This window comes from Carassius gibelio, chromosome A23, assembly GCF_023724105.1.
Source record: "Carassius gibelio isolate Cgi1373 ecotype wild population from Czech Republic chromosome A23, carGib1.2-hapl.c, whole genome shotgun sequence".
Taxonomy (NCBI): Eukaryota; Metazoa; Chordata; class Actinopteri; order Cypriniformes; family Cyprinidae; genus Carassius; species Carassius gibelio.
The window spans coordinates 22,004,097-22,027,872 of record NC_068393.1 but is presented as its reverse complement, the minus strand read 5'-3'; the positions used below and the strand labels follow the sequence as shown (position 1 = coordinate 22,027,872).

General features: G+C 34.9%; 2 protein-coding genes across 2 annotated transcripts; one reads left to right on the top strand and one right to left on the bottom strand.

Moving 5' to 3' along the window:
- Positions 1 to 4,530: 4,530 nt before the first annotated feature.
- mul1b (mitochondrial E3 ubiquitin protein ligase 1b) lies at positions 4,531 to 7,889 on the bottom strand. The gene is made up of 5 exons (XM_052541809.1): positions 7,793 to 7,889; positions 7,253 to 7,380; positions 7,089 to 7,176; positions 6,826 to 6,946; positions 4,531 to 6,056 (listed from the first exon to the last, which is right to left on the bottom strand). Exons 2-5 carry the CDS (start codon positions 7,370 to 7,372, stop codon positions 5,330 to 5,332), a joined length of 1,056 nt encoding a protein of 351 aa, XP_052397769.1. The 5' UTR covers positions 7,373 to 7,380; positions 7,793 to 7,889; the 3' UTR covers positions 4,531 to 5,329.
- A 10,045-nt stretch (positions 7,890 to 17,934) lies between these two features.
- On the top strand, positions 17,935 to 20,026 carry LOC127944410 (protein FAM43B-like). The gene has a single exon (XM_052540310.1). The coding sequence runs from the start codon at positions 18,042 to 18,044 to the stop codon at positions 18,981 to 18,983; it is 942 nt and encodes a 313-aa protein (XP_052396270.1). The 5' UTR covers positions 17,935 to 18,041; the 3' UTR covers positions 18,984 to 20,026.
- The last annotated feature ends 3,750 nt before the right edge of the window (positions 20,027 to 23,776 follow it).

Below are 23,776 nucleotides of genomic sequence, written 5' to 3'. Positions count from 1 at the left end.
TATAAGCATTTTCCTTGAGCAAGTAAGAACTCAAAACATGCATATGGGTGGCATGGGTTAGATTGTCGGTTCGAATCCCACGAGTATAAAGGAATAGTTGAGCCAAAAAAGAAAATATGCTTAAAATTTGCTTACCCTTGGGCCATCCAAGGTGAGTTTGTTTCTTTATCAGAACTGAAAATTAATTTTAACTTACATCACTTGTTAACCAATTGATCATCTGTGGTGAATGGGTGCCGTCAGAATGAGAGTCCAAGCAGATGATAAAAAAATTATCCACGAGTAGCCCACACCATCAATTAATGTCCTTTGATGTTGTGTTGTCGTGTAAGGAACAATATGAACTCTCATTCTGACGGCACCCATTCACTGCAGAGGATCCACTGGTGAGCAAGTGATGGATTGCTACCGTTCTCCAAATCTGTTCTGATGAAGAAACAAACTCATCTACATCTTGGATGGCCTGAGGGTGAGTAGATTTTCAGAATTGTTTTATTATTCGGTAAAATATTCCTCAAAATAAATAAAAGAATCACCATTGTGCCTTTTACAACCCAGGGAGACTGGCACTGTTTTATGAAATATTTTTTGGGAAAATAAGAACTGGCCACTGCGTTCACCATAAAAATACACTGCTGATGTTTTTTTTTTTTTTTTTTTTACAGAATTACAGGAATTAATATAATAGTTGAGTTTAATATATTATAATAATGACAATGTGAGTGACATTTTTACCATTGCTTTTATTAAAATTAATAACAATTCATAATGTGTAGTAAAGCTACAGTGAAAAGAAAATATAAAGCTAGATTTCTTCTGTAATGCTTTTATTAAGAACATCAACTGCCATTATATGATGTTCATGTTAATTCAAAGTCCTATTCATACTCATAGTAATATTCTTGTAGACTAATAACATTATTTATACAGTAGACACTTGAATGGTGTAAGGCTATAGAAAGTTACAATCAAGACATAAATAATTTGCGTCTTATTAGTGGTTTATATGAGTTTATAAGTAGTTATTACTCAAGCTAGAGAAGTCTTGAAAACTTGTGGTGGTTTTAATGGTTTAAAATCTTTATTTCGATGGTTATCTCAGTACTAACCAACCCATAGTGATATTATTGAACTGTGATGGTACAGCTAGACAGGTATTTATCTCCATCTATTGGCCAGATACAGTAGTACTCTATTGTTACATGTGCATTTAAACGAAACTAGAGAAATGTGCATACAATTTAATCATTAACATGTTTTATAATATTGTTTGTAAAATATGCATATCTAATATCAAAGCAATAGTTTTTTAATAGCGATTTAGAAAGTCACGTTTAATAAAGATTAAAGCACTTCATAACCAGAAGCTTCTAATCAATATCTTCAGAAACGAGTCTGGTTTGAACTCTGACAGACTGCATTATTCTGAACAGCTCCTGTATATGTCTGAACTTCCTAACTCTTCTCCTCGGTTTCCTGCGCAGCATGTAGAGGAAGATGGCACAGACGGTCAGACCGAACATCATCTTCAAGAGCCTGCAGAACCACAGGTGACTCTCCTGCTTCTTCAGGATGGAGTAATGAGTGAGGAAATGCTGTATGTCCGGAGCTGGAACACAAACCAGGTTGATGTCTTGCACCATCTTGCCTACACCAGTCAAGCTGGCAAAATACAGCATTTCGAAAAAGATATTTTACAGATGTCCAAGTCATGCCATAGGAACAAGCAGAGCAAAAAGAAGCAATTGCTGACAAAGTTGGAACCATAATGTTCGCACAATAATATAGTCAAATGTTGTGAAAAACATTCACATAACCAAGAAAATACATTTTTAAAACATTTAGAACAAAAACAGACCTCAAACTTTTCAATATTCATTTATATTAAAGGTACAGATTGTAGGACCTGCCACGAGAGGGCGCACTATCAAAACAATAACAATCGCGTGGTTTGATGACGCTAAGAAGGAGCGTGGAATGATGGGATTCGTTGTCTTCTACCCAAGCGCTGACGACCATCAATCAGACGGAAAGATCAACGTTCAATGATTTGTGCGAGTAGATTACATACTAAGTCAATGTAAAAACGAGATCAGACGATGGATCAGACGCGTCTTCGCGCTTGTCTAGAGATGCGATGCCCTGCATTTGGCGTGTATGCTCCATAGTTCTAATCTTGTTGATCGTTATAATAGCATACGTTTTCTGTAAAGATACGAATCAAAACAACTCACCTGTCGAGTAAAACACAAGACGTGAGCATCTCTTTCTAGTTGAAGTTTGTCGCAAAGCTACTTCCGCATTTGTCCACGACACTGTTGTCATGTGGTTTCTACGTCAGTAAAGGCGGAAACAAAGGGTAACTAACGTCATCAACAGGCGACTGCACTGCCCCGTGTCACTGTTTAGAATGGGAATTTTCTCATGATTTATAAATAGTTGAAAACATTAGAGACATTGTTAGTAATCAGCTGGACAAAATTTATAACACTAGCCTAGTGGTTTTTGGATATTTTACTGCAAATATGTTACAAATTGTACCTTTAAAGGTGCTGTATGTAAGATTTTGACTCTACAAAAGCATAAAAATGCAGATAAATAAGAAACATGCAAACTTAACATATTTGTTTATCTGAAAAACCCTTGAAATTGTTCAGTTCTTGGCCGGAATGCCGTCTTTGATTTGGTTCTGCGAAACCCGCCCACTGCCAGTTTACCCAGTTGGATTTCGGCACCCAGGGTTTCCAGTTGACGGAAAACACAGCATATTTCATTTCATTCATCATCAAATGTGATTTTTCCTGTTTGTGTCAAGTCCAATATTTTTAACTTGGACTGTAATACTCAGAGGTTTTAAGTAAAAATTTATATTTGTTCTTTTACAGTAGTTCAACCACTCAATCCTACAACACCTTTAATTCTTATCTACAGAAATGTTTTATTTGAGGTGTAAATAATTTAATTATTTAAATCCTTTAAAAAACTGGATGCTTTGAACGTTCTAAGAACAAAAAAAATTAAATAAATAATAATAAAAAGAAAAAAATAATACAAAAATAAACAGTAGTGTTCCTTCTAGTATTTTCATTATGAACTTTAAAACCTTATTATTATCATTATAGCCTACTTTCGATTGTTCTTACATCACTCTTATTTACACTTATTGTTTCATTACATGAGAATAGAACTGCTCAATTTCTATGATGGTTTGTGTTTTGCATTAAAGGAAGTGAATGACTTCCTTGAGTGTGATTGGTTGGTGATAAAATTAAGCAAATAATAATAAACTGAACAATTGAACAAAGTGAAAACGGTATTTAATTAATAAATAGGTCAGTTATCTTCTGTCAACTTTGCAGAAAACAACTCACAAGCTTCTGGGTGTGTGCCAAAGAGCAATACTGTATGCAGACATTTCTAGATCATTTGCATCAGGCTTGATATGAACAGTTTTAATGTGACAGCTTGTCTACTGAAATTAGTTTCCTTTTGTTCTGTCAATCTTGAGGTGGATTTCATAGCTATTTATCTGGATGATTCATTATTGCTGTACAGATGAGGCAACCTGTATAATCTTCATGTCTTTAGCTACTCATATAGGACATTTATAACATAAATATGCTTTACATTTCGTGTTAGAGGCAGCTGGGAAAAATCAGCACATCCCGTCATCAGTAACTGAGGTTAACTGAATACATCCCCCTAGAAGTACCATATAGACTACTCGTAATATTAATAATAACATTCAATATTAATCATTTATCTCATAATTTTAATATCAATGTTCGTGTACAAATGTAGATCATTTACCAATGGTCTGTTGCGTGATTCAGCACCCTCTTCTCTTTCAGGATCCTTTTGCATTTGTTGACAGAAAGGCTGTTCAGGGTTTCCTTGACTGTCTGCACAACAAACGGACACTGTACAAGTACAAATTTCAAAGAAACGTGCAGAAGTTCTTGTGACGGCATCAGGTAAGAGATATCTGCTCCTTTTGTCATCTGACTGATGTTTTCTTCTTAAGGCAACTACTCGAGCATGTTCTCTCTCCATCCACAACAATCAATAGCTATATACTGTGTAATAAACAACAATCATTTAAAAGCAGAATGAACAGAATGTGATGTGAGTTTAGAGTCTGGAAATATACAGAAAAACTATGGATGCAAATGTGTTATATCAGGCGCCACTGAGATAACTATCACCTCCACCCATTTCACTTTGTTTTTTTCCATGTGTAGCTCAGTGATATATATATATATATATATATATATATATATATATATATATATATATATATATATATATATATTATATATATATATATATATATTATATATATATATATAATATATATTATATATATATATATAATATATATATATATATATATATATATATATATATATATATATATATATATATATATGAAAGAAAGGTAAGTAACTCCAAAGAATAAGCAATATCAATATCAGTTGTTTATCTTACATGACTGTTACACAACTCATGAAATCACACGGACTGATCCACTGCAGAAAAAAAGTTCTTTATTTTTTTTCAAACCATTATAACGTTGTTCGTATAGTAAGCATAACTATTATCAAACCAATAAAGTTGCATATTGAAGAACAAAATGATTGTTTTACTTTCCCTGGCATTTAGAGACTACCATTTAATAATTCAGATGACCATTTTTTTTAATGTATGAAAAAAAAATATTTCTCTCTGCCCTCTCAAACGGTAAAAAAAAAATACATTGCAAATTAAATATAACGATACTGACTTCCAGTTAACATGTCATAAAGTGAGGAAGTCAATATTTAACCCCAAAATGTAAAGACATTGAGACATTTTATGACTATTAAGTATTGTAACATTTACATCATGACTAAGCACATTCCTTATCTCAAATTTTCACTGTGATGCAAAAAATTTATATTTTAATTCCAAATAATAAATGTAAATTATATAAATCAATTGTATTGCTTTTACTTAAATTTGTTTTTATTAAAGACATAAATCTTTGTATTACAGATGTTTTAATAAAATAAAAAATATTGTATTCCTAGTCCTAAAATGGGCTGTTTTCAGTGAAATAACAAATGGTATTTAATTTCAGTTCACACAGGCACAAGTGATCATTATAATTGCCAACAGTGTGATCAATCAACAGAACACAAAACCCGACTCAAGCTGGATGAATATTTTTCTGCTGAGTATTGTGTTTATGGCAGATTCTTACATCAACTGATATTAGGTCGCATGAAACACTGTGCTCACACACAAAGTGCCTCATTTCAAATTAAGTGCATACTACATATTCAAGCCTCTAGCTGTTATACAGAGGCACAATCCGGTCTATTCTAGCCCTGCATATGGGACATTTCTTAGGTTCAGGCAGGGCCCTATAGCACTCCTCACAGGCACACACGTGACCACACTCTAGAAACACGCATGAGCGCTCACGACTCAGGCATATTGTGCATGAAGTAGGAGACAAATCATCCGTCAGGTGGAGCTCCTGCAAACGTCTGCTCTGCCACTTCCTGTACTCGTCCAGCAGGCTGCGCTCTTTCCTCCGCTCCTTACGCAGCACGTACTGCCGCCACAGCAGGTAGAATAGTGTGGCGCAGGCAGTCAAGCCAAACAGCACCGTCAAGACCCTCCAGATCCGCAGGCGACCCTCTTGCTTACTCAGGAGCGTGTCGTAGTCCAGGCAGCTGAGGAAGTACCGCAGGCCCTGTTTAGGGGGTTGAAGACGAACCAGATTGTTGTCCAGCACAAGCTCCCCTACGCCCGTCATGCTGGCTCCCAGACGCAGCATTTCTTCTGTCTCCTGGATGCCCTGCGGACGCTCACCGCTGATGAAGTGGCTGATGACGTTGGTCAGAGACTGCTGGGAGGGGTGAAAGTTCTCATAGGTGGTCTCCAGATCTAATTCAGCTGCATCGAGTGGACGGACCACTCGCACTGTCATGGGAACAGTGTCATCATGTGGGGCCAGGTCAAAGGGCACGGTGTTGGTGCGTTGGTGGATGACCTTTTCACAATCATTCCTTAAAGAAATATGTATTAGCAGAGGTTATTAAATAAGGTACATATAATTACTGATAGTGAATAATATATTTTTTTATATTGTAAATTACTGAAGCTGCATATGGTTATATATAAAACGATTAAAACAATAAATATTTAAAGTATACTCTATGTAAACAAATATTAATCATTTTAAATTATATCACAGTCTAAAAATGTAAATGGAGCATAATGATTAAAAATAAATATTTGTACACATTAAAAAAATATCACATTATAAACAAACTTTAAAAGTATTATATTAAAATATTAAGTATAATTAATACTTTTATATCATTCATTCAACATAATAAGTATAAATATTTAAAAAGCACATAAAAAGTATATTAAAACTAAATATTACTTTATATGAAAACAATAATGAATATTTAAATAATTAAAATATTTAAATACAAGTCAAATTTTTGATCGTGTAATAATTTAAAAATGTAAATAAAGTATAATTATGATAAACTAAATAAGACAATTTATATTAAAACTACATAATCACGAAAATAATTATTAGAAACTATATTAAACTTTAATTTGTATGTTTAAAAATATCTTAACACCTTTTGATCTACATGACTGAAATTTTTTAGACAAATACATATTGTGCCAAATATAATTTTTTTCTAGTGATGCTAATATTTAAAAAGCAAACTGTACTGTAATGTACAATACACATGGTATATAATGCATAAGTTCTAGAACTGCATTAATGGACAGTTATGTATTACAAACAAGTACCATAGATGTGTTGTTCGATTCCACACCATCTTCTTCTCTTTTAATGTTAACCTCTCGATGACCCCTTTACAGTTGTCTACAAATTGACTGTTCAAGGTCTCCTTCACCGAGCGCACAACACCTAAAAAAATGTAAAATAAAAACATGAATAATAAGAATTAGACACCAATTAAATACAAATTTTCCCTCTTTTGGTTTTTCAGTAAATCATTATTGTATCAACATCAGCACAGTGCAAAACTAGATTTATTTTAGAAGCTAACCTTCAATAACTGCATAAGGAACGCATTTTCCTGGCGCTTCATCGAGGATAGTTCTGAGATCTGGATTTAATGGCATCCTCTTGGCCTCCTGTTAACCAACATGCTTAGATATTATCGGATTCTTGTAGTAATGGTTTCATTAGAAGAAATGCACCTTCTCTTACCCTTAACCTCGCTACATGGCTCGACTTCCTCTTGTAAATGCTGTATAAGACCGCAGTCAGAGCAGAGCTAGTGGCCAGCAACACAATCTGAGCTGTCGAGGGTTTGCCACTGGTCTCCATCCTTCAATCTACAGAAATTGTTTTATAAAAAAATACAGTAAACAACATATTATCTATACAGACACAGGACAACAATATCAATGCTCTCTCCAAGTTTGATGTCAACAACATAACTTTCCCCATAACTAGCTTATGAACATGCCATTTTCCGAAAGGTTAAGTCTTTGTATTTACTTTTTAAAATCTAATTTGTATCCGATAATTAAACAATCAATATAATGTCTTTCTTAAGTAACATAAAAACAAAACAGCTGCAAATTAGCTTGAACGGCTAGCAATGCCTTCCGGAGAGAACCAGCTTAATCAAAAGACAAATCATTTGATTTTAATATTTTAGAAACTGACGACATTAGTAGCTGAAATAATATAAAAAGGATTCGACAGAACAAACATTAACCCGAGAAAAGGTTATTTGACTACCTTCATTAAAGCTGTGGTGTACAACTGTCAACTCAAGCCTCGTCATAATAAAAGTCCTTGAGAGAGAACGCTCTTCTTCTCTTCTTCTGTTATGGTTTTTCCAAAAAAAAGAACGCTCTTCTTCTTTGATGTTTTATTGGCGGTTGGCAGATCAACTCTATACCGCCACCTGCTGGGATGGAGTGTTTACGTTTGGAAAGACTAGAAGATTTGAACCCCCCCCCCCCCCCCCCCCTCTCTCTTTTTTGAAACTATCACTACTTGTTTAAAAGAAAATATTCGGCTTGATTAGCAGAGCAATCACGATCATTTAAAAGTTTAGTTCGCCTGTGATGACGCTGCAATCCTAACTGTACACTGTAGGTGGCAGTGTTGAGTCACGCTGAGAGAAAGCAAGTCAAAGAACGATACATAATATTCAACTTTTCCTTGTCATCAATGGGCCATTGAGTTATTGCAAACACTTTTTTCAATAGTATGAAAGAAACAGCATGACTGCATCATTAATAAATTGTAAGTCGTTTGTCAGTTGCTAACAATAGCGCAACAACATTAACTTCTGTGTGAATTTGCATAATAAATACTGACAGCCAAAACTATTCTCCATAATAATAGACTGGGTGATGCATTCCTAAAGAACTCTCAGTCTCATCTTCAGCAACACAAATGCATAATTTACTCTTAAGCACAATAATTAATGAGATAAAAAACAAGCAGTTTTTGTTGATGAAAAGTCTAGACTATTTAAGTATTAATAAACTTTAAACCAATGAAGATTATACAAGGGTTTAAAACAAGCTTAATACATATAATGAAACTTAGAATATAATAATAAGAAAACGTAGCATACGTATGATAATGGTTTACTATGTTATGCTAAATTATATAAAACAAAGCATGTCGAGACCTGAAGCTGTGATGTATATACTGTACTGTACTAAACAACTGCATAATGGACATAGAAATATACATTTTAAAATAAATTTTATAGGTTTATTATAGATTAATTGAATTATACAGTAAGTTCTTTAGGAGCTGATGTTGTTTCATATTTTTTCATTTTGATGACAGATTATATTGATATTTGAACACCTTTTAAAGTCATATAAATGAACAGTTTTTTTTTTATGTATGTATGTATGTATTTTTGTTTTCTCCCAGATTTCCACACTTCTCTGTTTAATCCTAATCGGCTACTTGTGTTTGACTGTCAGGTCTACCATTCTTATCATTTAGAAGGGCTTAAAAGAAAGGCACCCGTTTATTACATCCATAGGTAAAGTACTTTTAGTTCTTTGGATATTTATACTTTATAAACTTAAAAAAAATTGCCATTTATTATGAAGTGATCAATGTGAAGCTACAGTTGTACATAGCCCAAAACAATTTTTGATCACAACAAAAGTGATATTAGTATAACTGGTAATAATAATAGTATCAACAATACAAACACGATTATGTTTTTATTGTTGTATTCTAAAGGTCATTTGTTATTTTGAATGTTATTATTATTTTGTATTATTTTGTAAAATGTGATGTGCTGTTCAGTGATGGCTGGCTAATAAAAACATCAAGCAGAAGCCAGAGACATAAGAGAAATGCCCTTTCTGTATCCACAGCTGACTCACCAGAGGATGAGTGCCCGCCTCAGGCCTTGACTTTAACATTACTCACCTTGTTGAGAGAACTGTTAGCATTTTGTAGTGTGCTGTTCCTTACCCCCGAAGACACTCAGGCAAGATGTACAGATGTACTGGAGGCATAATACACACACACACACACACACACACACACACACACACACACTCTGGCTATAAACTAAAATCACAGAACATTTCCAGTATTTACATGAAACCATGTAAACGGGATGTTTGGTTGGGGTTTGTGTTTGTGTTCATTGTTTCAACATCTTAATAACAATCCTTAGTACTGACAGATAATTTTCATCTCGGCTTAGTTTTTCTTAAAAAGTTAAATGACAATTCAACTTTTAGATTGAATGTAATGGTGTATCTTTTCAGCTTTCATGCATGTTGGCAATGCAAGTTAGGGCACATAGATGATTGATTTATTCTGCAAATATATACTTAATTTTATTTGTAGAAAAAAAAAAAAAAGACAAAAGGGACAATACATATTAATGAACATTTTTCACAAATGTAAATATGCCAGATTATAGCCAAAGGCTAATTTCCATCTGCAGACCCCCAAACAGGTAGATGTTACACATAAATACACATAACTACATACAGACACACTATGCACAGGCTATATACAGAGAAGCAAGTACAATAAGTGATCACAACATACATGTCCATAATACACTATATCCATGCTACACTAACTCAACCCATACACGATTACACAACCCATATCACACTGATAGTTCTATCCCCTTTATTTTTACAAAACACTAACTCTATTTTACATCTAGTATATATATTAATGATTACTAAACATGCTCACATATTTGTGTGTTCCTCAACCATACTTTTAAACGATTCCTAAAAATAGGCAAACTTGTGCTTTCCCTCACTGACTGAGGGATACTATTCCAAAAGCTCACCCCCTGATATGATAGAGCATTCTGTGAAAAGGATGTCCGCCTAAACGCCAAGACACAGTCACCTCTCATATTGGCTCTAGTCACGCGAGACCCGACAGCACTGATAGACTTTTGTTTAATAAAATCACTCAATGGTAGAGGCGCCAGACCATGTATAACTTTATAGATTAAACAGGCCGATTTAAATAATTTGAAATTCGCAAAATTTAAAAACTTATATTTATCTAAAATATTACAATGATGATATGATGAAGGTTTCTTATCTAATATTTTCAATGCTCTTTTGTAGCATACCTCAATTGGTATAACCCAAAAATCTGGGTTCGTAGAAAGTGATACATCCTCAAGTGACCAAAAACCAATTAAATCTGATTTTTTTGTTCATACTACTAATCAAGTCTAACATGATCTCATATACACTTCTTTTCAAACGTTTGGGGCCAGTATAATTTTATTTGAAAGACATTAATAATTTTATTTGGCAGGGATGCATTAAATTTATCAAAAGAGACAGTAAAGACATTTATAATGTTACGAAAGATTTCCATTTGAATAAATGTTGATCTTTCTGTTCATCAAAGAATCCTGAATCCTAATTTCCACAAAAATATTAAGCAGCACAACTGTTTTCAGCAGCGATAATAATCGTAAGTGTTTCTTGAGCAGCAAATCAGTATATTAGATTGATTTCTGAAGATCATGTGACTCTGAAGACTTTTACAATAGAAAACAGTTATTTTAATTTGGAGTGATTTTTTAAAATATTGTTTTTTATTGTGTTTATGTCGTTTATGTAGCCTTGGTGAGGGTAGGAGACTTCTTTTTAAAAAACGTAAAAAATCTTACTGACCCCAAATTTTGATGTAGTGTAGATTTCTGACTGAGACATGTTCCAAAAAAATTGGATAATGAAATATAGAATATTATTCAGTCTTGTACTATGACACAAAATCTATGCTCTACTAATAAATGGTTAATTATCAAAATACCTGCTTGTGAGAGTTCAAAATGCCACTACTGAAGAATATAAAATATCAGCACGGTAATGTCGGAGACATCATGACTGAATCTCTGAGAAATCAGACATAAATAAATGTCAAAAGAAAGCGAATAGTGGACGTGAGATCATTACAGAGCTTATTGCAATTTTTTATTCACTCTTTATCTTTACAGGAAAACCAACCTTGCATTTTCACACGAAACTGAAGGATCCATCATCTGTACCTGAAGTTTTGCCATTTATCATGATCTGTGATGTGATCGGAGAGCAACCTTAAAGGATTACCAGACAAAGCACCAGGTGAATAATGATTGGTCCTGGCACTGGTCTGCATCACTAACTTCAGCTCTCTACAAACTAGTGCCTTATTTGCATTCGTAGCCTTACATAATGAATATGCAAAACAGGCTGGATCAGGCCAACTACTTGGACATCTCGTGTCATAATACGCTACGCTATTTAATGCCTGTTACCCATTTAATTTCAAAAGTACTGCTGATGGAGAGGAGGTTAGGGGCAGAAATTCTGCTGCATTATTCATAACATTCAGGAAAGCACTGCATTAAGATGTCAATAATGTGAAACCCTCCATTAGAACATATCAGCAAATCATACAGAAATTAATTAAATCTACAACCATAAAGAAATTGTATGTACGTATGTGTACAATTTATGTATGGTTGTAGATTTTATTCATTTCTGTATGATTTGCTGATATGACCTAATGGAGGGTTTACAAAATTAACAGATCATCATACAGAAATTAATAAAATATACAACCATACATAAATTGTATATATATATATATATATATATATATATATATATATATATATATATATATATATATATATATATATATATATATATATATATATATATATATATATATATATATATATATATATATATATATATATATATATATGTAGTGGGTTTAGAAAAGAATCTGCCCCCTTTAAAATAATACAATTCTGTTGCTATACAGCCTAAAAATTAATTTAATTACAGTCTTTACTCTGTTGGGATGTGCATATATTAAAAATAAACAAGCAAAAATATATTATGTATATATATATATATATAGTATATATATATATATATATATATATATATATATATATATATATATATATATATATATATATATATATATATATATATATATATATATATATATATATATATATATATATATATAATCAATTTAATTTATATTTAATAATCAATCTGTTAATTTTGTAATACTTTGGTATTGTTGCTCATGTTGTTCTTTTAGGTCATAACAGGCTGTTTTTTTACTTTATTTATAAAGTAGCCTTGTAATAAGCGAGAAAATGTATAATGAAATCTCTTACATAACAGCTCTTATCCATTTCATAATGCAGCGACAATAGCTAGAGGACAGAACAAGTGAGTCATCTCTTTAGTAGTAAATGACACAGCCCTCTGCGGCTGCTTTATATCTGCGGTGGATGTGAGTGTTTAGTTGCAGGTATAGTGCTCGGCTCGGCCCTGGCACTGGCTCCAGCTTCTGCCGGAGAGTGTTCACTCTTATCAGGCCTGCTCATTCTTTACAGCGAGCAGTCCACAGATCTGTGTTTCAGCTATAAATCACACATCGACCCTTTTGCCTTCTGCTTTGGTACACAATGCTGTATTGGCTTATTAAGGACAGCAGAAGCTGTTTTGAGTAGATGGCTGCTGTCTCTAGCTGTATAACAAAAAACCCTCGTCAGTTTAGTGTGTGTCATGCTGCCACGAGTCTTGTGAGGGGTTGCCAAAGCATTGCTATGTAGACGCTAATGTGTTCTAAGGGGTTGCTTAGTGGATATGCACAATATATTGGATCCATAGTGGATATCTAATGACGGTCAAGATGTTTTAATTCATTCAGTATCAGTCGATATTGGATATTTAATTGTGCATGCTCATTTAAGTTAGGATTGGGCGATATTGCACATTTGGTTTTCGATACGATACCGATACTTTCAAAGGCCAGTATCATCAATATCAATACAGAATTATTCATATAATTAGTAAATAATTAAGAGTATAATAGGCAATTATTATATTAGAAAGGCATTTTAACATTCAGTATGCTTTAATTGCAATTTATTCGATTATATTTTTGTTTATGCGTGGTTAAAATATGTTTACTGTAGTGGTAAGCAGAACTAAGGTTACTGTATAATAAAACAATGGTTCATTTTCATAAGGCACTGCCAATGACAGGCTGTTGCGCCTATACGATGCAGGCTTTTAATTCTGACAGTGTATGATTTATATTTACATTAGTTACAGAACAGAACATTAATTGTTCTGGGCTGCGTTTCCCAAAAGCAACAATGGTTTCTTATGATACTTTTTGGAAAAGCAGCCCTGTTAGGATCCAGTGTCAGCAGTGAGCGAATGCTCTGTGATCGATTAGTTCTCCTATTTTCAATGTTTTTAGATTTAGATTATGTTTTGTTTTACATTATTATGAAGCATTCATTAAATTCACTTGTAACATTTTTAAATTATTAATAGTTTAGTGTGTTTAAATTATAATTGATTAAGTCATCATATTGACCTGAAGATTAATATCGGTGTATCCCTACTTTTCAGCACTGAAAATTATAAATTTTAGTTATTAGTTATTAGTCATCTATCACAGCATAAAAATTAACTATCTGTTTAATTATCATATTGCATTGTAAGTTTAATATTAGTTTATCCCGTCTGCTTTTATTTAAAATGATTAGGTTTGTTTTGTATTTATTAGTTATCAGTCATAGCATTAACATTAATGGTCTATTTAGTTAAAATATTGGCTTACTTTTTAATATGGGTGCTTCCATATTGCTAAGAACTTTTTTCCCACTTGCAGCATTTGAACCAAATTTATTTATTTATTTTTTATACCAGTTATTGCATGAAACGTAATTATAATATTGGTTGGAATTATAATATCGGTGCATCCCTATTTCTGAGGCCTTTATAAAATTATTATTTTTATTTCTTCAATTTGCTTTGATACATGCCAAGTGATTGATAGTTTAGAAATCATTTGAGGAATCATTGATGTGTGCACCATGCATAAACGTTTTTGCATGAGTTATGAGTTTAATACTTAAGGTTAGCGATTAGAACAAACCTAACTGTTCCTGCAATAGCAATAGTTATGCTTGCCTTACAAAGCACTATCAAGTAAAAGAAACAGAAGAAATGGTTTAGAAAGAGTGACTGTATTTATGTTGTCTCACTCTGAAGCTCTTTAGTACCACGTGGAGCGGACATGTGATGAAATGGCTTGTAATGAATGATATCCTGCAAAAGAGCTGGAAAAGAAGTGCTCACAGGGTGAAACAGTGGTGTATTCAGCACATTTCTTTTGGCTCCAATCATGAGGATGACAGCGCACTAATGCCTGTGTGCGATTTTCCTCCCTTGGCTCCGACGAAGAAGTCTAATGAGCACAGGAGACAAATGTTCCTCTTGGTTTCTCTGTGAAATGAATGCCTCTATCACTCCAGAGGGGTGCTGTTGATTGTCAGGCACAGCACAAACAGTCCCAATTCTCCAAAGAAATTAAACAAGATGAAACACTGAGTTGCGTTTAACCGTACTGTACTTTAAAGGAAACCTGCAATGGTTCATCACTCTAGGGAAAATCGAATTACACTTTTATTTATTGGTGAATCATTTATGGGTCATGTGATCAATGTAAACAATTAAATGTTTATTCTTATTTTTATTACTGAGAAAATGAAGCCTATTATTATTTGAGAGCATTAATATATATATATATATATATATTTTTTTTTTTTCTTTAATGAAACATTATTTTTCTCCTGAATTATATTTACCATTGTGCATTCTGATGTTTACACTTTTAATTAATTTATTATTATTATTTATTTATTTATTTGCAACACTTATTTTTACAATGGTGATTTTCATAAGAAGACCTTAATAAACTTACTGTGTCACTATGGCTTGGATAGTCTTTACTGTTTTCAAAGTTGAAATGTCATTTGCTTCAGACCAGACAAAAGTCTTATAGTTACATAAGCATGTTAAATTGCAGGCCACTGTTGAAAATCACCGTCAAAGTCTTCATTTCATCGATCTCCTTTTCCTCATTAGTAAAAGTCACACAGTTAACTATTTCCCTCACACATTACTCTTTCATATGCAGATGAGTTACTATTCTCACAGAAGGCTTTAATAATGCATACACTTGGATCGGGGAGCTGGTGTCCCATTTTCTGTTACTGGAAAGAATGTGCGATCTGTGACAGCTTGCACAAATGCTCTTCCTTTCCTAGAGTTGGATCAGAAAAGGGTTTGGGAATAGGCTAAATTGTGACAGATATGGAATTTAATCAAAACATGGCCTGGAGTCGATCCTCTTGCAGATGTTTCCAAATTTCATTCATCAGTTTGGTGCTAGCGCAGTGCTAAAGCCAGAAGCAGATACGTCAATGTGAACCACGCGCATCAATCCTCTTAAAGGCCAGGGAGCCACGACAGGCTCCAGTCCTGTCTGCTCAGAGTTAGTTTTCAGCTTGTCATAGGCATATTCTTTAAATTACAGCCTTGCTTTATATCATCCACATTAAGTCAAAGCACTGCAAACGTCACTGCGAGATTTATTCCACTCTCGCTTTCTGTCAGAAATCATAACGGCAGCCGCATGTAACCGATGCCATGGATGGCTACATCACTGTCCACTCTAGAAAACCTATAGCTTTCGTTTTTATACTCCTTAGAAAAAGAGCTGTCTCACATATTGGACTGAAACAAGTGTGCTATCCTTCAGGTTTACTCTCTAGAGGTAGAGTTCCCTTTAAAGGGTAAAAATAGACATAAAAGTTGGTTGCTGCTTGTGCCACTGGGTTTCACTGTTGTCAGAGGGAGCTGTGTGATTTCAGGGGAAAAATATGAGGAGAGGAAACATGTGAGGACTTTAATAGGCTTTAATAAACTGTTTATCAAATGTAATTTTTAAATCAAGGTTAACTTTATCTTAGGATGTGTTTCAATTAATTTGTATTAGGTCTTCTGCAAATTTGTTTACAGAGACTGCTTTGGCATTATTTCACTAACAATTTTCCAACGTGGTTTAAAATAAATATTATCTGATAAACAGATAAAAAAGTAATTTTTATTTAAATTAGGTATTTATACATGATGATAATATTTGTTGTAAACCTCTTAATTTATGCTAATTAATTGTATTTCGTTTTTCACAGTAATAGCAATATGTTATTATATAGCGATATGTTTTTTTATAGGCTTCATGAGATTTGCAATTCACGAAGTCTGACCAGTGCAAAATGTTTTAATTGTTATCATTTACTCACCCTCATGTCATTACAAAACTGTGTGTGCACAAAACACAAAATAATTTTGAAGAATTTTGGAGCTCATCGACTTTTATTTTAATACTAAAAAAACTTTTTGCATTTCTCCATATTTTTTATATTTCACAGAAGAAAGTAAGTCGCAGAGGTTTAGGATTACATGTGGGTGAGTAAATGAATGAACTATGCCAGGGTAATAATAGCCTTGAAAATTCAGAAATTCAGTGTGATGAAGCATGAGCAGTTGAATACTTAAAAATATTCAGCAACTATCAGTTAACTGCTTCAGCTTGTTTTTAATATATTCCACCTTTTGTTCTGTGAATGACTAACACAAAAATCAACACAAATGAATGCATGTAGTTGTTCATTTACATACAATTATAAACCAATAGGGACTGAAAGCAATCAAAAGCCCTTTAAAAGTAGTCCAAACAATTTGTATTCCACAAGTATTCTGAAGCAATATAATAGCTTTGTGTGAGAAACCATTAACAATTTGCACAATATAGAAAATTACATAAGTACCATAATTTACATTTTTGGATGAACTGTTGATTCAAATAAACTTTTATTGAAAGTCTTGATCTTTATTTAAATAACTTGAATAGTGATATATAAAAAGTGAAAGTGAAAAGTGATATATAAAAAAGTCTGGAGCAGAAAAGTAAGATGTACTATATATACACCCTTATTCTTTGGCTTGAAATGTAGTAAAAATTATAGCTGATAAGAAAGTGATTCATCCTTTCAAATGTGAACATGTTCAAATGTCAAGAAGCTCGTCTCTCCAGTCGTTTCAGGGTCTGCAGCCTACGCACTAGCTCCACTGGACATCTTAACTACAATAACGTGCTTGTTCTAGCACCTTCTTTCTTTTGCAGCCGTTACATAAAGTCGTTTCCTGGTGTTTTTCTTGAGGCTGAATGTAATAAATTAGAGCTGGGCTGTGTGATGGTATATACCGACGATAGCAATGACTCGCAGCAGGTCAAAGCACTCTCATAGGACACTCTGACACAAGGATGAACCCTCTTCTTCTGCCTCAGGGTCAGTGGTCAGAGTCTGCACAACAGACCATCAGGTGAGACAGTCAGGGGTTTGAAGGAGTTAAATGAGGACCGTCGAGGCTTCGAGCCCAGCGCTGATCAGTGATGCAGGAGGAGGAGGAAGAGGAAGGAGGAGCGAGCAGAGCCTTTCTGCTTTCAGTCTCTCGCCAGCGTGTGCCAGAGCAGTCTCCTTTGCTGTACTTCTCTGAGAAGCACACACACCGGAACACTCTTCATTGCTGGTTGGGGGAGAGTGCTGAATCCTCTCCTCTTTACCTGGATCATGCTGCCCTGGAAAAGGAGTAAGTTCGTGCTGGTGGAGAATGAGTCCAAAAGCAAGCCGAAAAGTCTTGGAGTCGGACTGACTTATCATTCCCTGCTTTCGACTTTGCTCCACTCCTGTCCGGACCTTGTTCCCGACTGCCCGCTTCAATGGCTAGGGAGTGTTTTCCACAGCAGACGGCAGAAAGTGGTGCTCAACAAAGAGGAACCCACCTACAGCGTGCGTTACCTGGGCAGCACAGTCACCATCATGGCTAAAGGTGAGGATTGCATGCAGGAGGCGGTGGCTAAGATTTGGACTCGCAGCAACTACGGCGAACAGAGCGCCAAGATGAAGCTTACCGTCGGGCCACAGGGAATTCGCATGGGGGTGGATAAAGGTGGCAAAAAGAAGCCTGTCCACCTTTTTTCCCTCAACCGTATCACATGCTACAGTGCTGACCCCTTCCGGCCAAAGATCTTTGCTTGGATTTACAGGCATCAGGTGAAGAATAAAGTGGTGGTTCTACGATGCCACGCCGTCCTGCTGGTGAAGGCAGAAAAAGCCCGAGCGTTAGCTCTCAGCCTGTACCAAAACTCAACATCGGCATTTACAGAGTTCAAACGACTAAAGCGCCAGGCCGACTTCCGTCATTGCCAGCAGCAGCTGTTGGGCGAGGACATTGTGCCTCTTATGCCTCTTCGGAGACTCCTGAATGGCCAATGCCACTACCAGCCACCTGCAGAAAAGCCTGGAAGCGCCACGCGGCTCTCCTCGATTACTGAGGAAGAGGAGGAGGATGAGGATGGACCGAGGGATGCTGAATCCACCAACACGAAAAACGCCGGAACTCCCAGTCCTTCTCCTCCAGAGAAAGATCTAGGGAAGATCGTAAACAGACTGAATGAGGTTTCGATTACCAGCTGGGATGAAGCACAGATGACTATCAGCACTCTGGTGTGATGCTGAATGGATACAGTATAGTGTCCTCACTGAGCCTCTGTTTTGTCGCCTTTCCCGCCAACCCACTCTGTCTGGTACATCCATCGATGCACCGTGAAACAGCCCTCCGAAACTCGGGATAAGGTCAATTGGCAGCCTGCAGTGGAAGCGTTACACGAGCTGCATGGAGAAGAAGAGCCAGTAGAAGCACATTGTAAGGAAGACCACATGTACAGCAATCATCCAGAGTTTGTTGAGAGCTTACACCGAAAAGCCTTTATCTACCCCCAACATCGAGCAAAGCTTAAACCGAACACCCAAAGACAGTAAAGCATTCATCTCGTACTCGTGGCACCCAGTGATTTTATGAGTACATGCCAAGTCCTTTAGACTGATGGACTATGAGAAAGAACCTAGAAATATGACTTTTTGTCTGACCAGACACTCTTTTGATGTTTAAAACTGTCCCCGGGTGACCTCTTTCAACTGGCTCAGCTTCAATGGGATGCGGTTAAAGCCGGTTTATTGGCACTGGAAGCAGCACTAATGAATTAAACCATAACTTAGGAATCGAGCCATTGACTTGACATGTTTACTGCTAGCATTCGGCATAGCTCTGCTAATCAGTAATGCATAACAAGGCTCATGCAAACAACCTGTGACGTTTGAGATGGGCCTTTTAAAACATTTATAAATGGTATCTATTTAACACTGTGATTTGTCTGGGACCAAAAGGCAGCAATGTATCTTGTATATAAAAAAAAAAAAAAAAAGCTATTGTAATTTATGCTGAATATGTGTTGGTGTAATGTGGTCATTGTAAAAAAAATCTTTTTTATGGCATTCACGTGAAGGTCGTAGCTCTCATCTATCAACTCTGGCACGTGTTTTTGTAATTTCAGCTCATTGTATTAATCTTCTGGAAACTGATTGGGGAAAATTATGATTTTTTTTCTACTACTTTCATCTTTTTCTGCACAATGGGACACTGTCAGTGTGAAAAACTGCCAAATGTTGTATAATAAAATGTTTGCTTACATAAATTATAAATTACAATTTTTAGAGCCCCAGCTTTCCATTTATTTAATCCCAGAATGACTGGATTGAGTGTATTTTAAAATGCAGACTGATGATTTTCAGGCTGTATTTCAAAAGATCATAATTCCTAGCAAAAAAAAAAAAAAAATGGTTTAAAGTAAAAAAAAGGCCATTGACAGCCTGTGAGTGGGCTGAGGAAGGAGCTGATTTCATCTGAACAGCATTTATGTTTTCCGTCAAAGTGAGGCTATTAATCAGCTGATTGAACTGTACAGGAAGTGAGCATAAAACACCTGGACAGGAAGCACAGAGCTTTCAGCTTGACATTAAATCAGCCAGAAGAGACTTCAACAGCCTCTCAGACTCAGAGCATTGTTGATTACAACAGACAAAAAGACAAGCACATTAATACGCACAATACCATAAGATCGGCATCAAATTAACCACAACAATGATCTCCTTTCTGAAGTGTAGTTTAAATGGTTTCATTAGTGGTGCTTACTAGGACAGACATCACTTTAGCTATTGCTTTTACTTAGGGTTAGCTAACGGATGCTTTTGTGCTACATGGATAATTTATACCTCAAATTGTGCAGGAGAGATAAGCTTAGTGATCATAAGGGCAATTTTTCAGAAGATTCCCATAGAGACTTACATTAAAGGAGGCAATAAAGCCATATCTAGAGATATGTTTAATTGATGTTGTATGACAGAGTGAAAAGAAGTATTAAAAAAGATAGTGTTTTGTTAATCATGGTTTTGGTCTCAGATTTTTTTTGTGTCTTTTGTTTTTTGTTAACAGGCATTAACGTGGGGCAGAGAAAGAGAGAGATGCATGAAAAAACAAGTACAATCAGTAAATGACATCCAGATGGCAGCAGAAAGGTGCATTATGGGAGGACCACATATTTTACATGATTATGAGGCATGCATTTCATAGGCATTATTTTGATATGTGTCATTTCCATAAAGGACACTACATTCTAAATGATTAATTTGCCCCAAATTAAAAGTAATTCTGTCATTTACATGTTGTGAAATGCATTTCATGCTTGAATCAAAGCCTATATGCTGATCTTTTTTTTTTTGGAACACAGAAAGTGTTATAATGTGACTTTAAATTTAGTGCACAAATCATACAAACTACTTTTATGATGATTTTAGAGCATAACAGGCATGGTCATTTTGAACTGTTGGTTTAAGAAAAAACTACCAAAAACAAACACATCTATAATATTACAAAACATGTTTATTAACAAAAGAGGCCATTTCAAATACATGTATATTCCCAGTTTCCACAAAACCACAGTAAAGTGTTTTAACATTGATGATTGATGCTCACCAAACCAGCATATTAAAATGAGCCTGACCTTAAACTTTTGAGCAATAGTATTTCTGTGTCCTGGTATCTGACAGATTGACAACCCGATCTGGACATGTAGTGGCTGTGGTGGACACCATTTTGTCCGTGGGATGGGATTCTGTAAGTGTAATCTCACGTCTAACTCTTGACTGTTAAAAATGTGAGTGTGGGTTCGAGTGTGAGAGTGACAGACTAAGGGGAGTGAAGGGTTTCTCTTCTCTCCTATAAGCCTCAATGAAAGTGTTAATAGAGGAACAAGGGGTGCTGGGCCAGGACATACAGGATCAGAGAGCCATCTTTCAGGCATACAGGGAGAGTAAGCGATAAAATGGATGACAGCCCTGTTTCAGGTGTGCGTTTGTGTTTAAAAGCGAGAGATAAAGAGAGAGATACTTGCATTTGTATTCTTCAGCAGCACTGTTCTCTTCCCTTGAACAGCAGCGCTGGACTCTGCATTATTACTTCTAAACACACTGTGCCAGATCAAATTCCCTGTAGGTTCAATCATAAATAGTTAATTCCCAAGAAATATTTGCACAAATAGTTACAGAGCAAAGATTTTTGCTCCATTCCAATTTAGTTAAGCAAAGCTTTGACAGTGATTAACTGCTAAATAAAGGTGGTTTTATTTAAATCTTTCAATTAAATTGTCAAATAAAGGGCAGAGTCAAGACAAACCTGATTGATTTTCTGAACAAATCTGGCAAGCGAGTACAGAACTGAAGGTGATTTAGTAGAAACTGATGCTAACTGTTGTTATGTGTTATTTTAAAGTCATCAAGAAAACGAAATTAGGGATTTTACAAGTTATCCATTTGTAAATTGTAATTGAATATTGTGTTGGTTCATTAATTAAACTCATATCAATAATTGGTAAAAAGAGTCCAAATGAAGATAATTCAAAACTTGTTTTCATACTTATATATAAAGGTTCTTTACTGATCAAAAGTTTGGGGTTGGTAAGAATTTTTAAATTTATTATGTTAAGTCATTTGTTTGATCAAAAATAAAATAAAAACAAAAAATATTGTGAAATATTATTACAATTTAAAAGAACTATTTTCTAATTGAACATATTTTAAAATGTAATTTATTCCTGTTATCAAAGCTGAATTTTCAGCATCATTCCTCCAGTCATCAGTGTCACATGATCCTTCAGAAATCATTCTAATTTATACTGATTTGCTGCTCAAGAAACATTTCCTATTATTAATAATGATGAAAACAGTTGTGCTGCTTAAATATTTTTTTTTTTTTTTTTTTTTTTGCAGGATTCATTGGTGAATAGTAGGGGTGGGGGGATTCAGAATCGATTCACAAATGTCAAATGATTTTCGATTGGAAGTCACTTTGAAGAAATACACTCAAAATGAATGTGTTGAACTGCCATTCTTAAACAAAATCTACAATGTTTACTTCAGCATGTTCCTGGTCATTGTGCATGCTTTCCAATAGAACATTATTGATAGATTCTTTGAAATTACTTCCTATTTGAAAATAAGTCACATTATGGAAGTAAATGGCTAGCAGATGTTATCATGTGAACTTTATATCTTCATTAAAATAATAATAATAGATTCAAAAGGAACAAAATAAAGTTCTAACGCACAAACAGCTGCAGGAAATTAGATTGCCTACAGTGCAATTGTTATGCAATGCCATCATAAATCAGGCCAAATAACTTATCCACGCTGATCCATAGAGTCCGAGGTAAAAGAGCTTCAGTGTTATTAGCACTACAAAACAATATACTCCAAACACAAGCCACCCACAAGGGATCCGGGCTCAGTGATACTCGAAATAACGAGGTGTTGAATTTTGCATGACCCTTAAAAAACAGTGCTTGCACACCGTTATGACCATGTGCATGGAGGATGAAAGATATTATTCTCTGACCATCCTCCCAGTAAGACCAGCCAACATCTGAACTGTTCAGTAGAATCTATGTGACTTGAATATTTCAGTGTTTTCATCCAAATATTCTCTTTGCTCGTGAGTTTTTCTGCAATTCTTTTCACAGAGAACAAGATGAGGAGAAACATTTATGTTTAAAGATCAAAGCACGATCTTTGATGTTGATGCCATCACAAGTTTTAGCACTCAACATTCAAATTTAACTCGCAGAAAAATAGAGAGAATGGCAAGTGCCTTTTTTTTTACCATTTCGAAAAAAAGAAGATGAATCTGAATAATAGCACATCTCTCTTTAAAGGTGCCATCTGTCATGTCTGGCAAAAAAAATCAAGTCATACTCCACATTCCATACCAGATGGGGGCAGTATGCCTCAATAAAGTGAATTGGTCTACTCTAGAGTAACAAACGAGAAATGGCATAGTCTCTATGCTCTGCCCCTACTTTCACAACAACCCTTCAGCCATAGCCGAAGCCTAAGAGGACGTTTTGCCTCCAGAG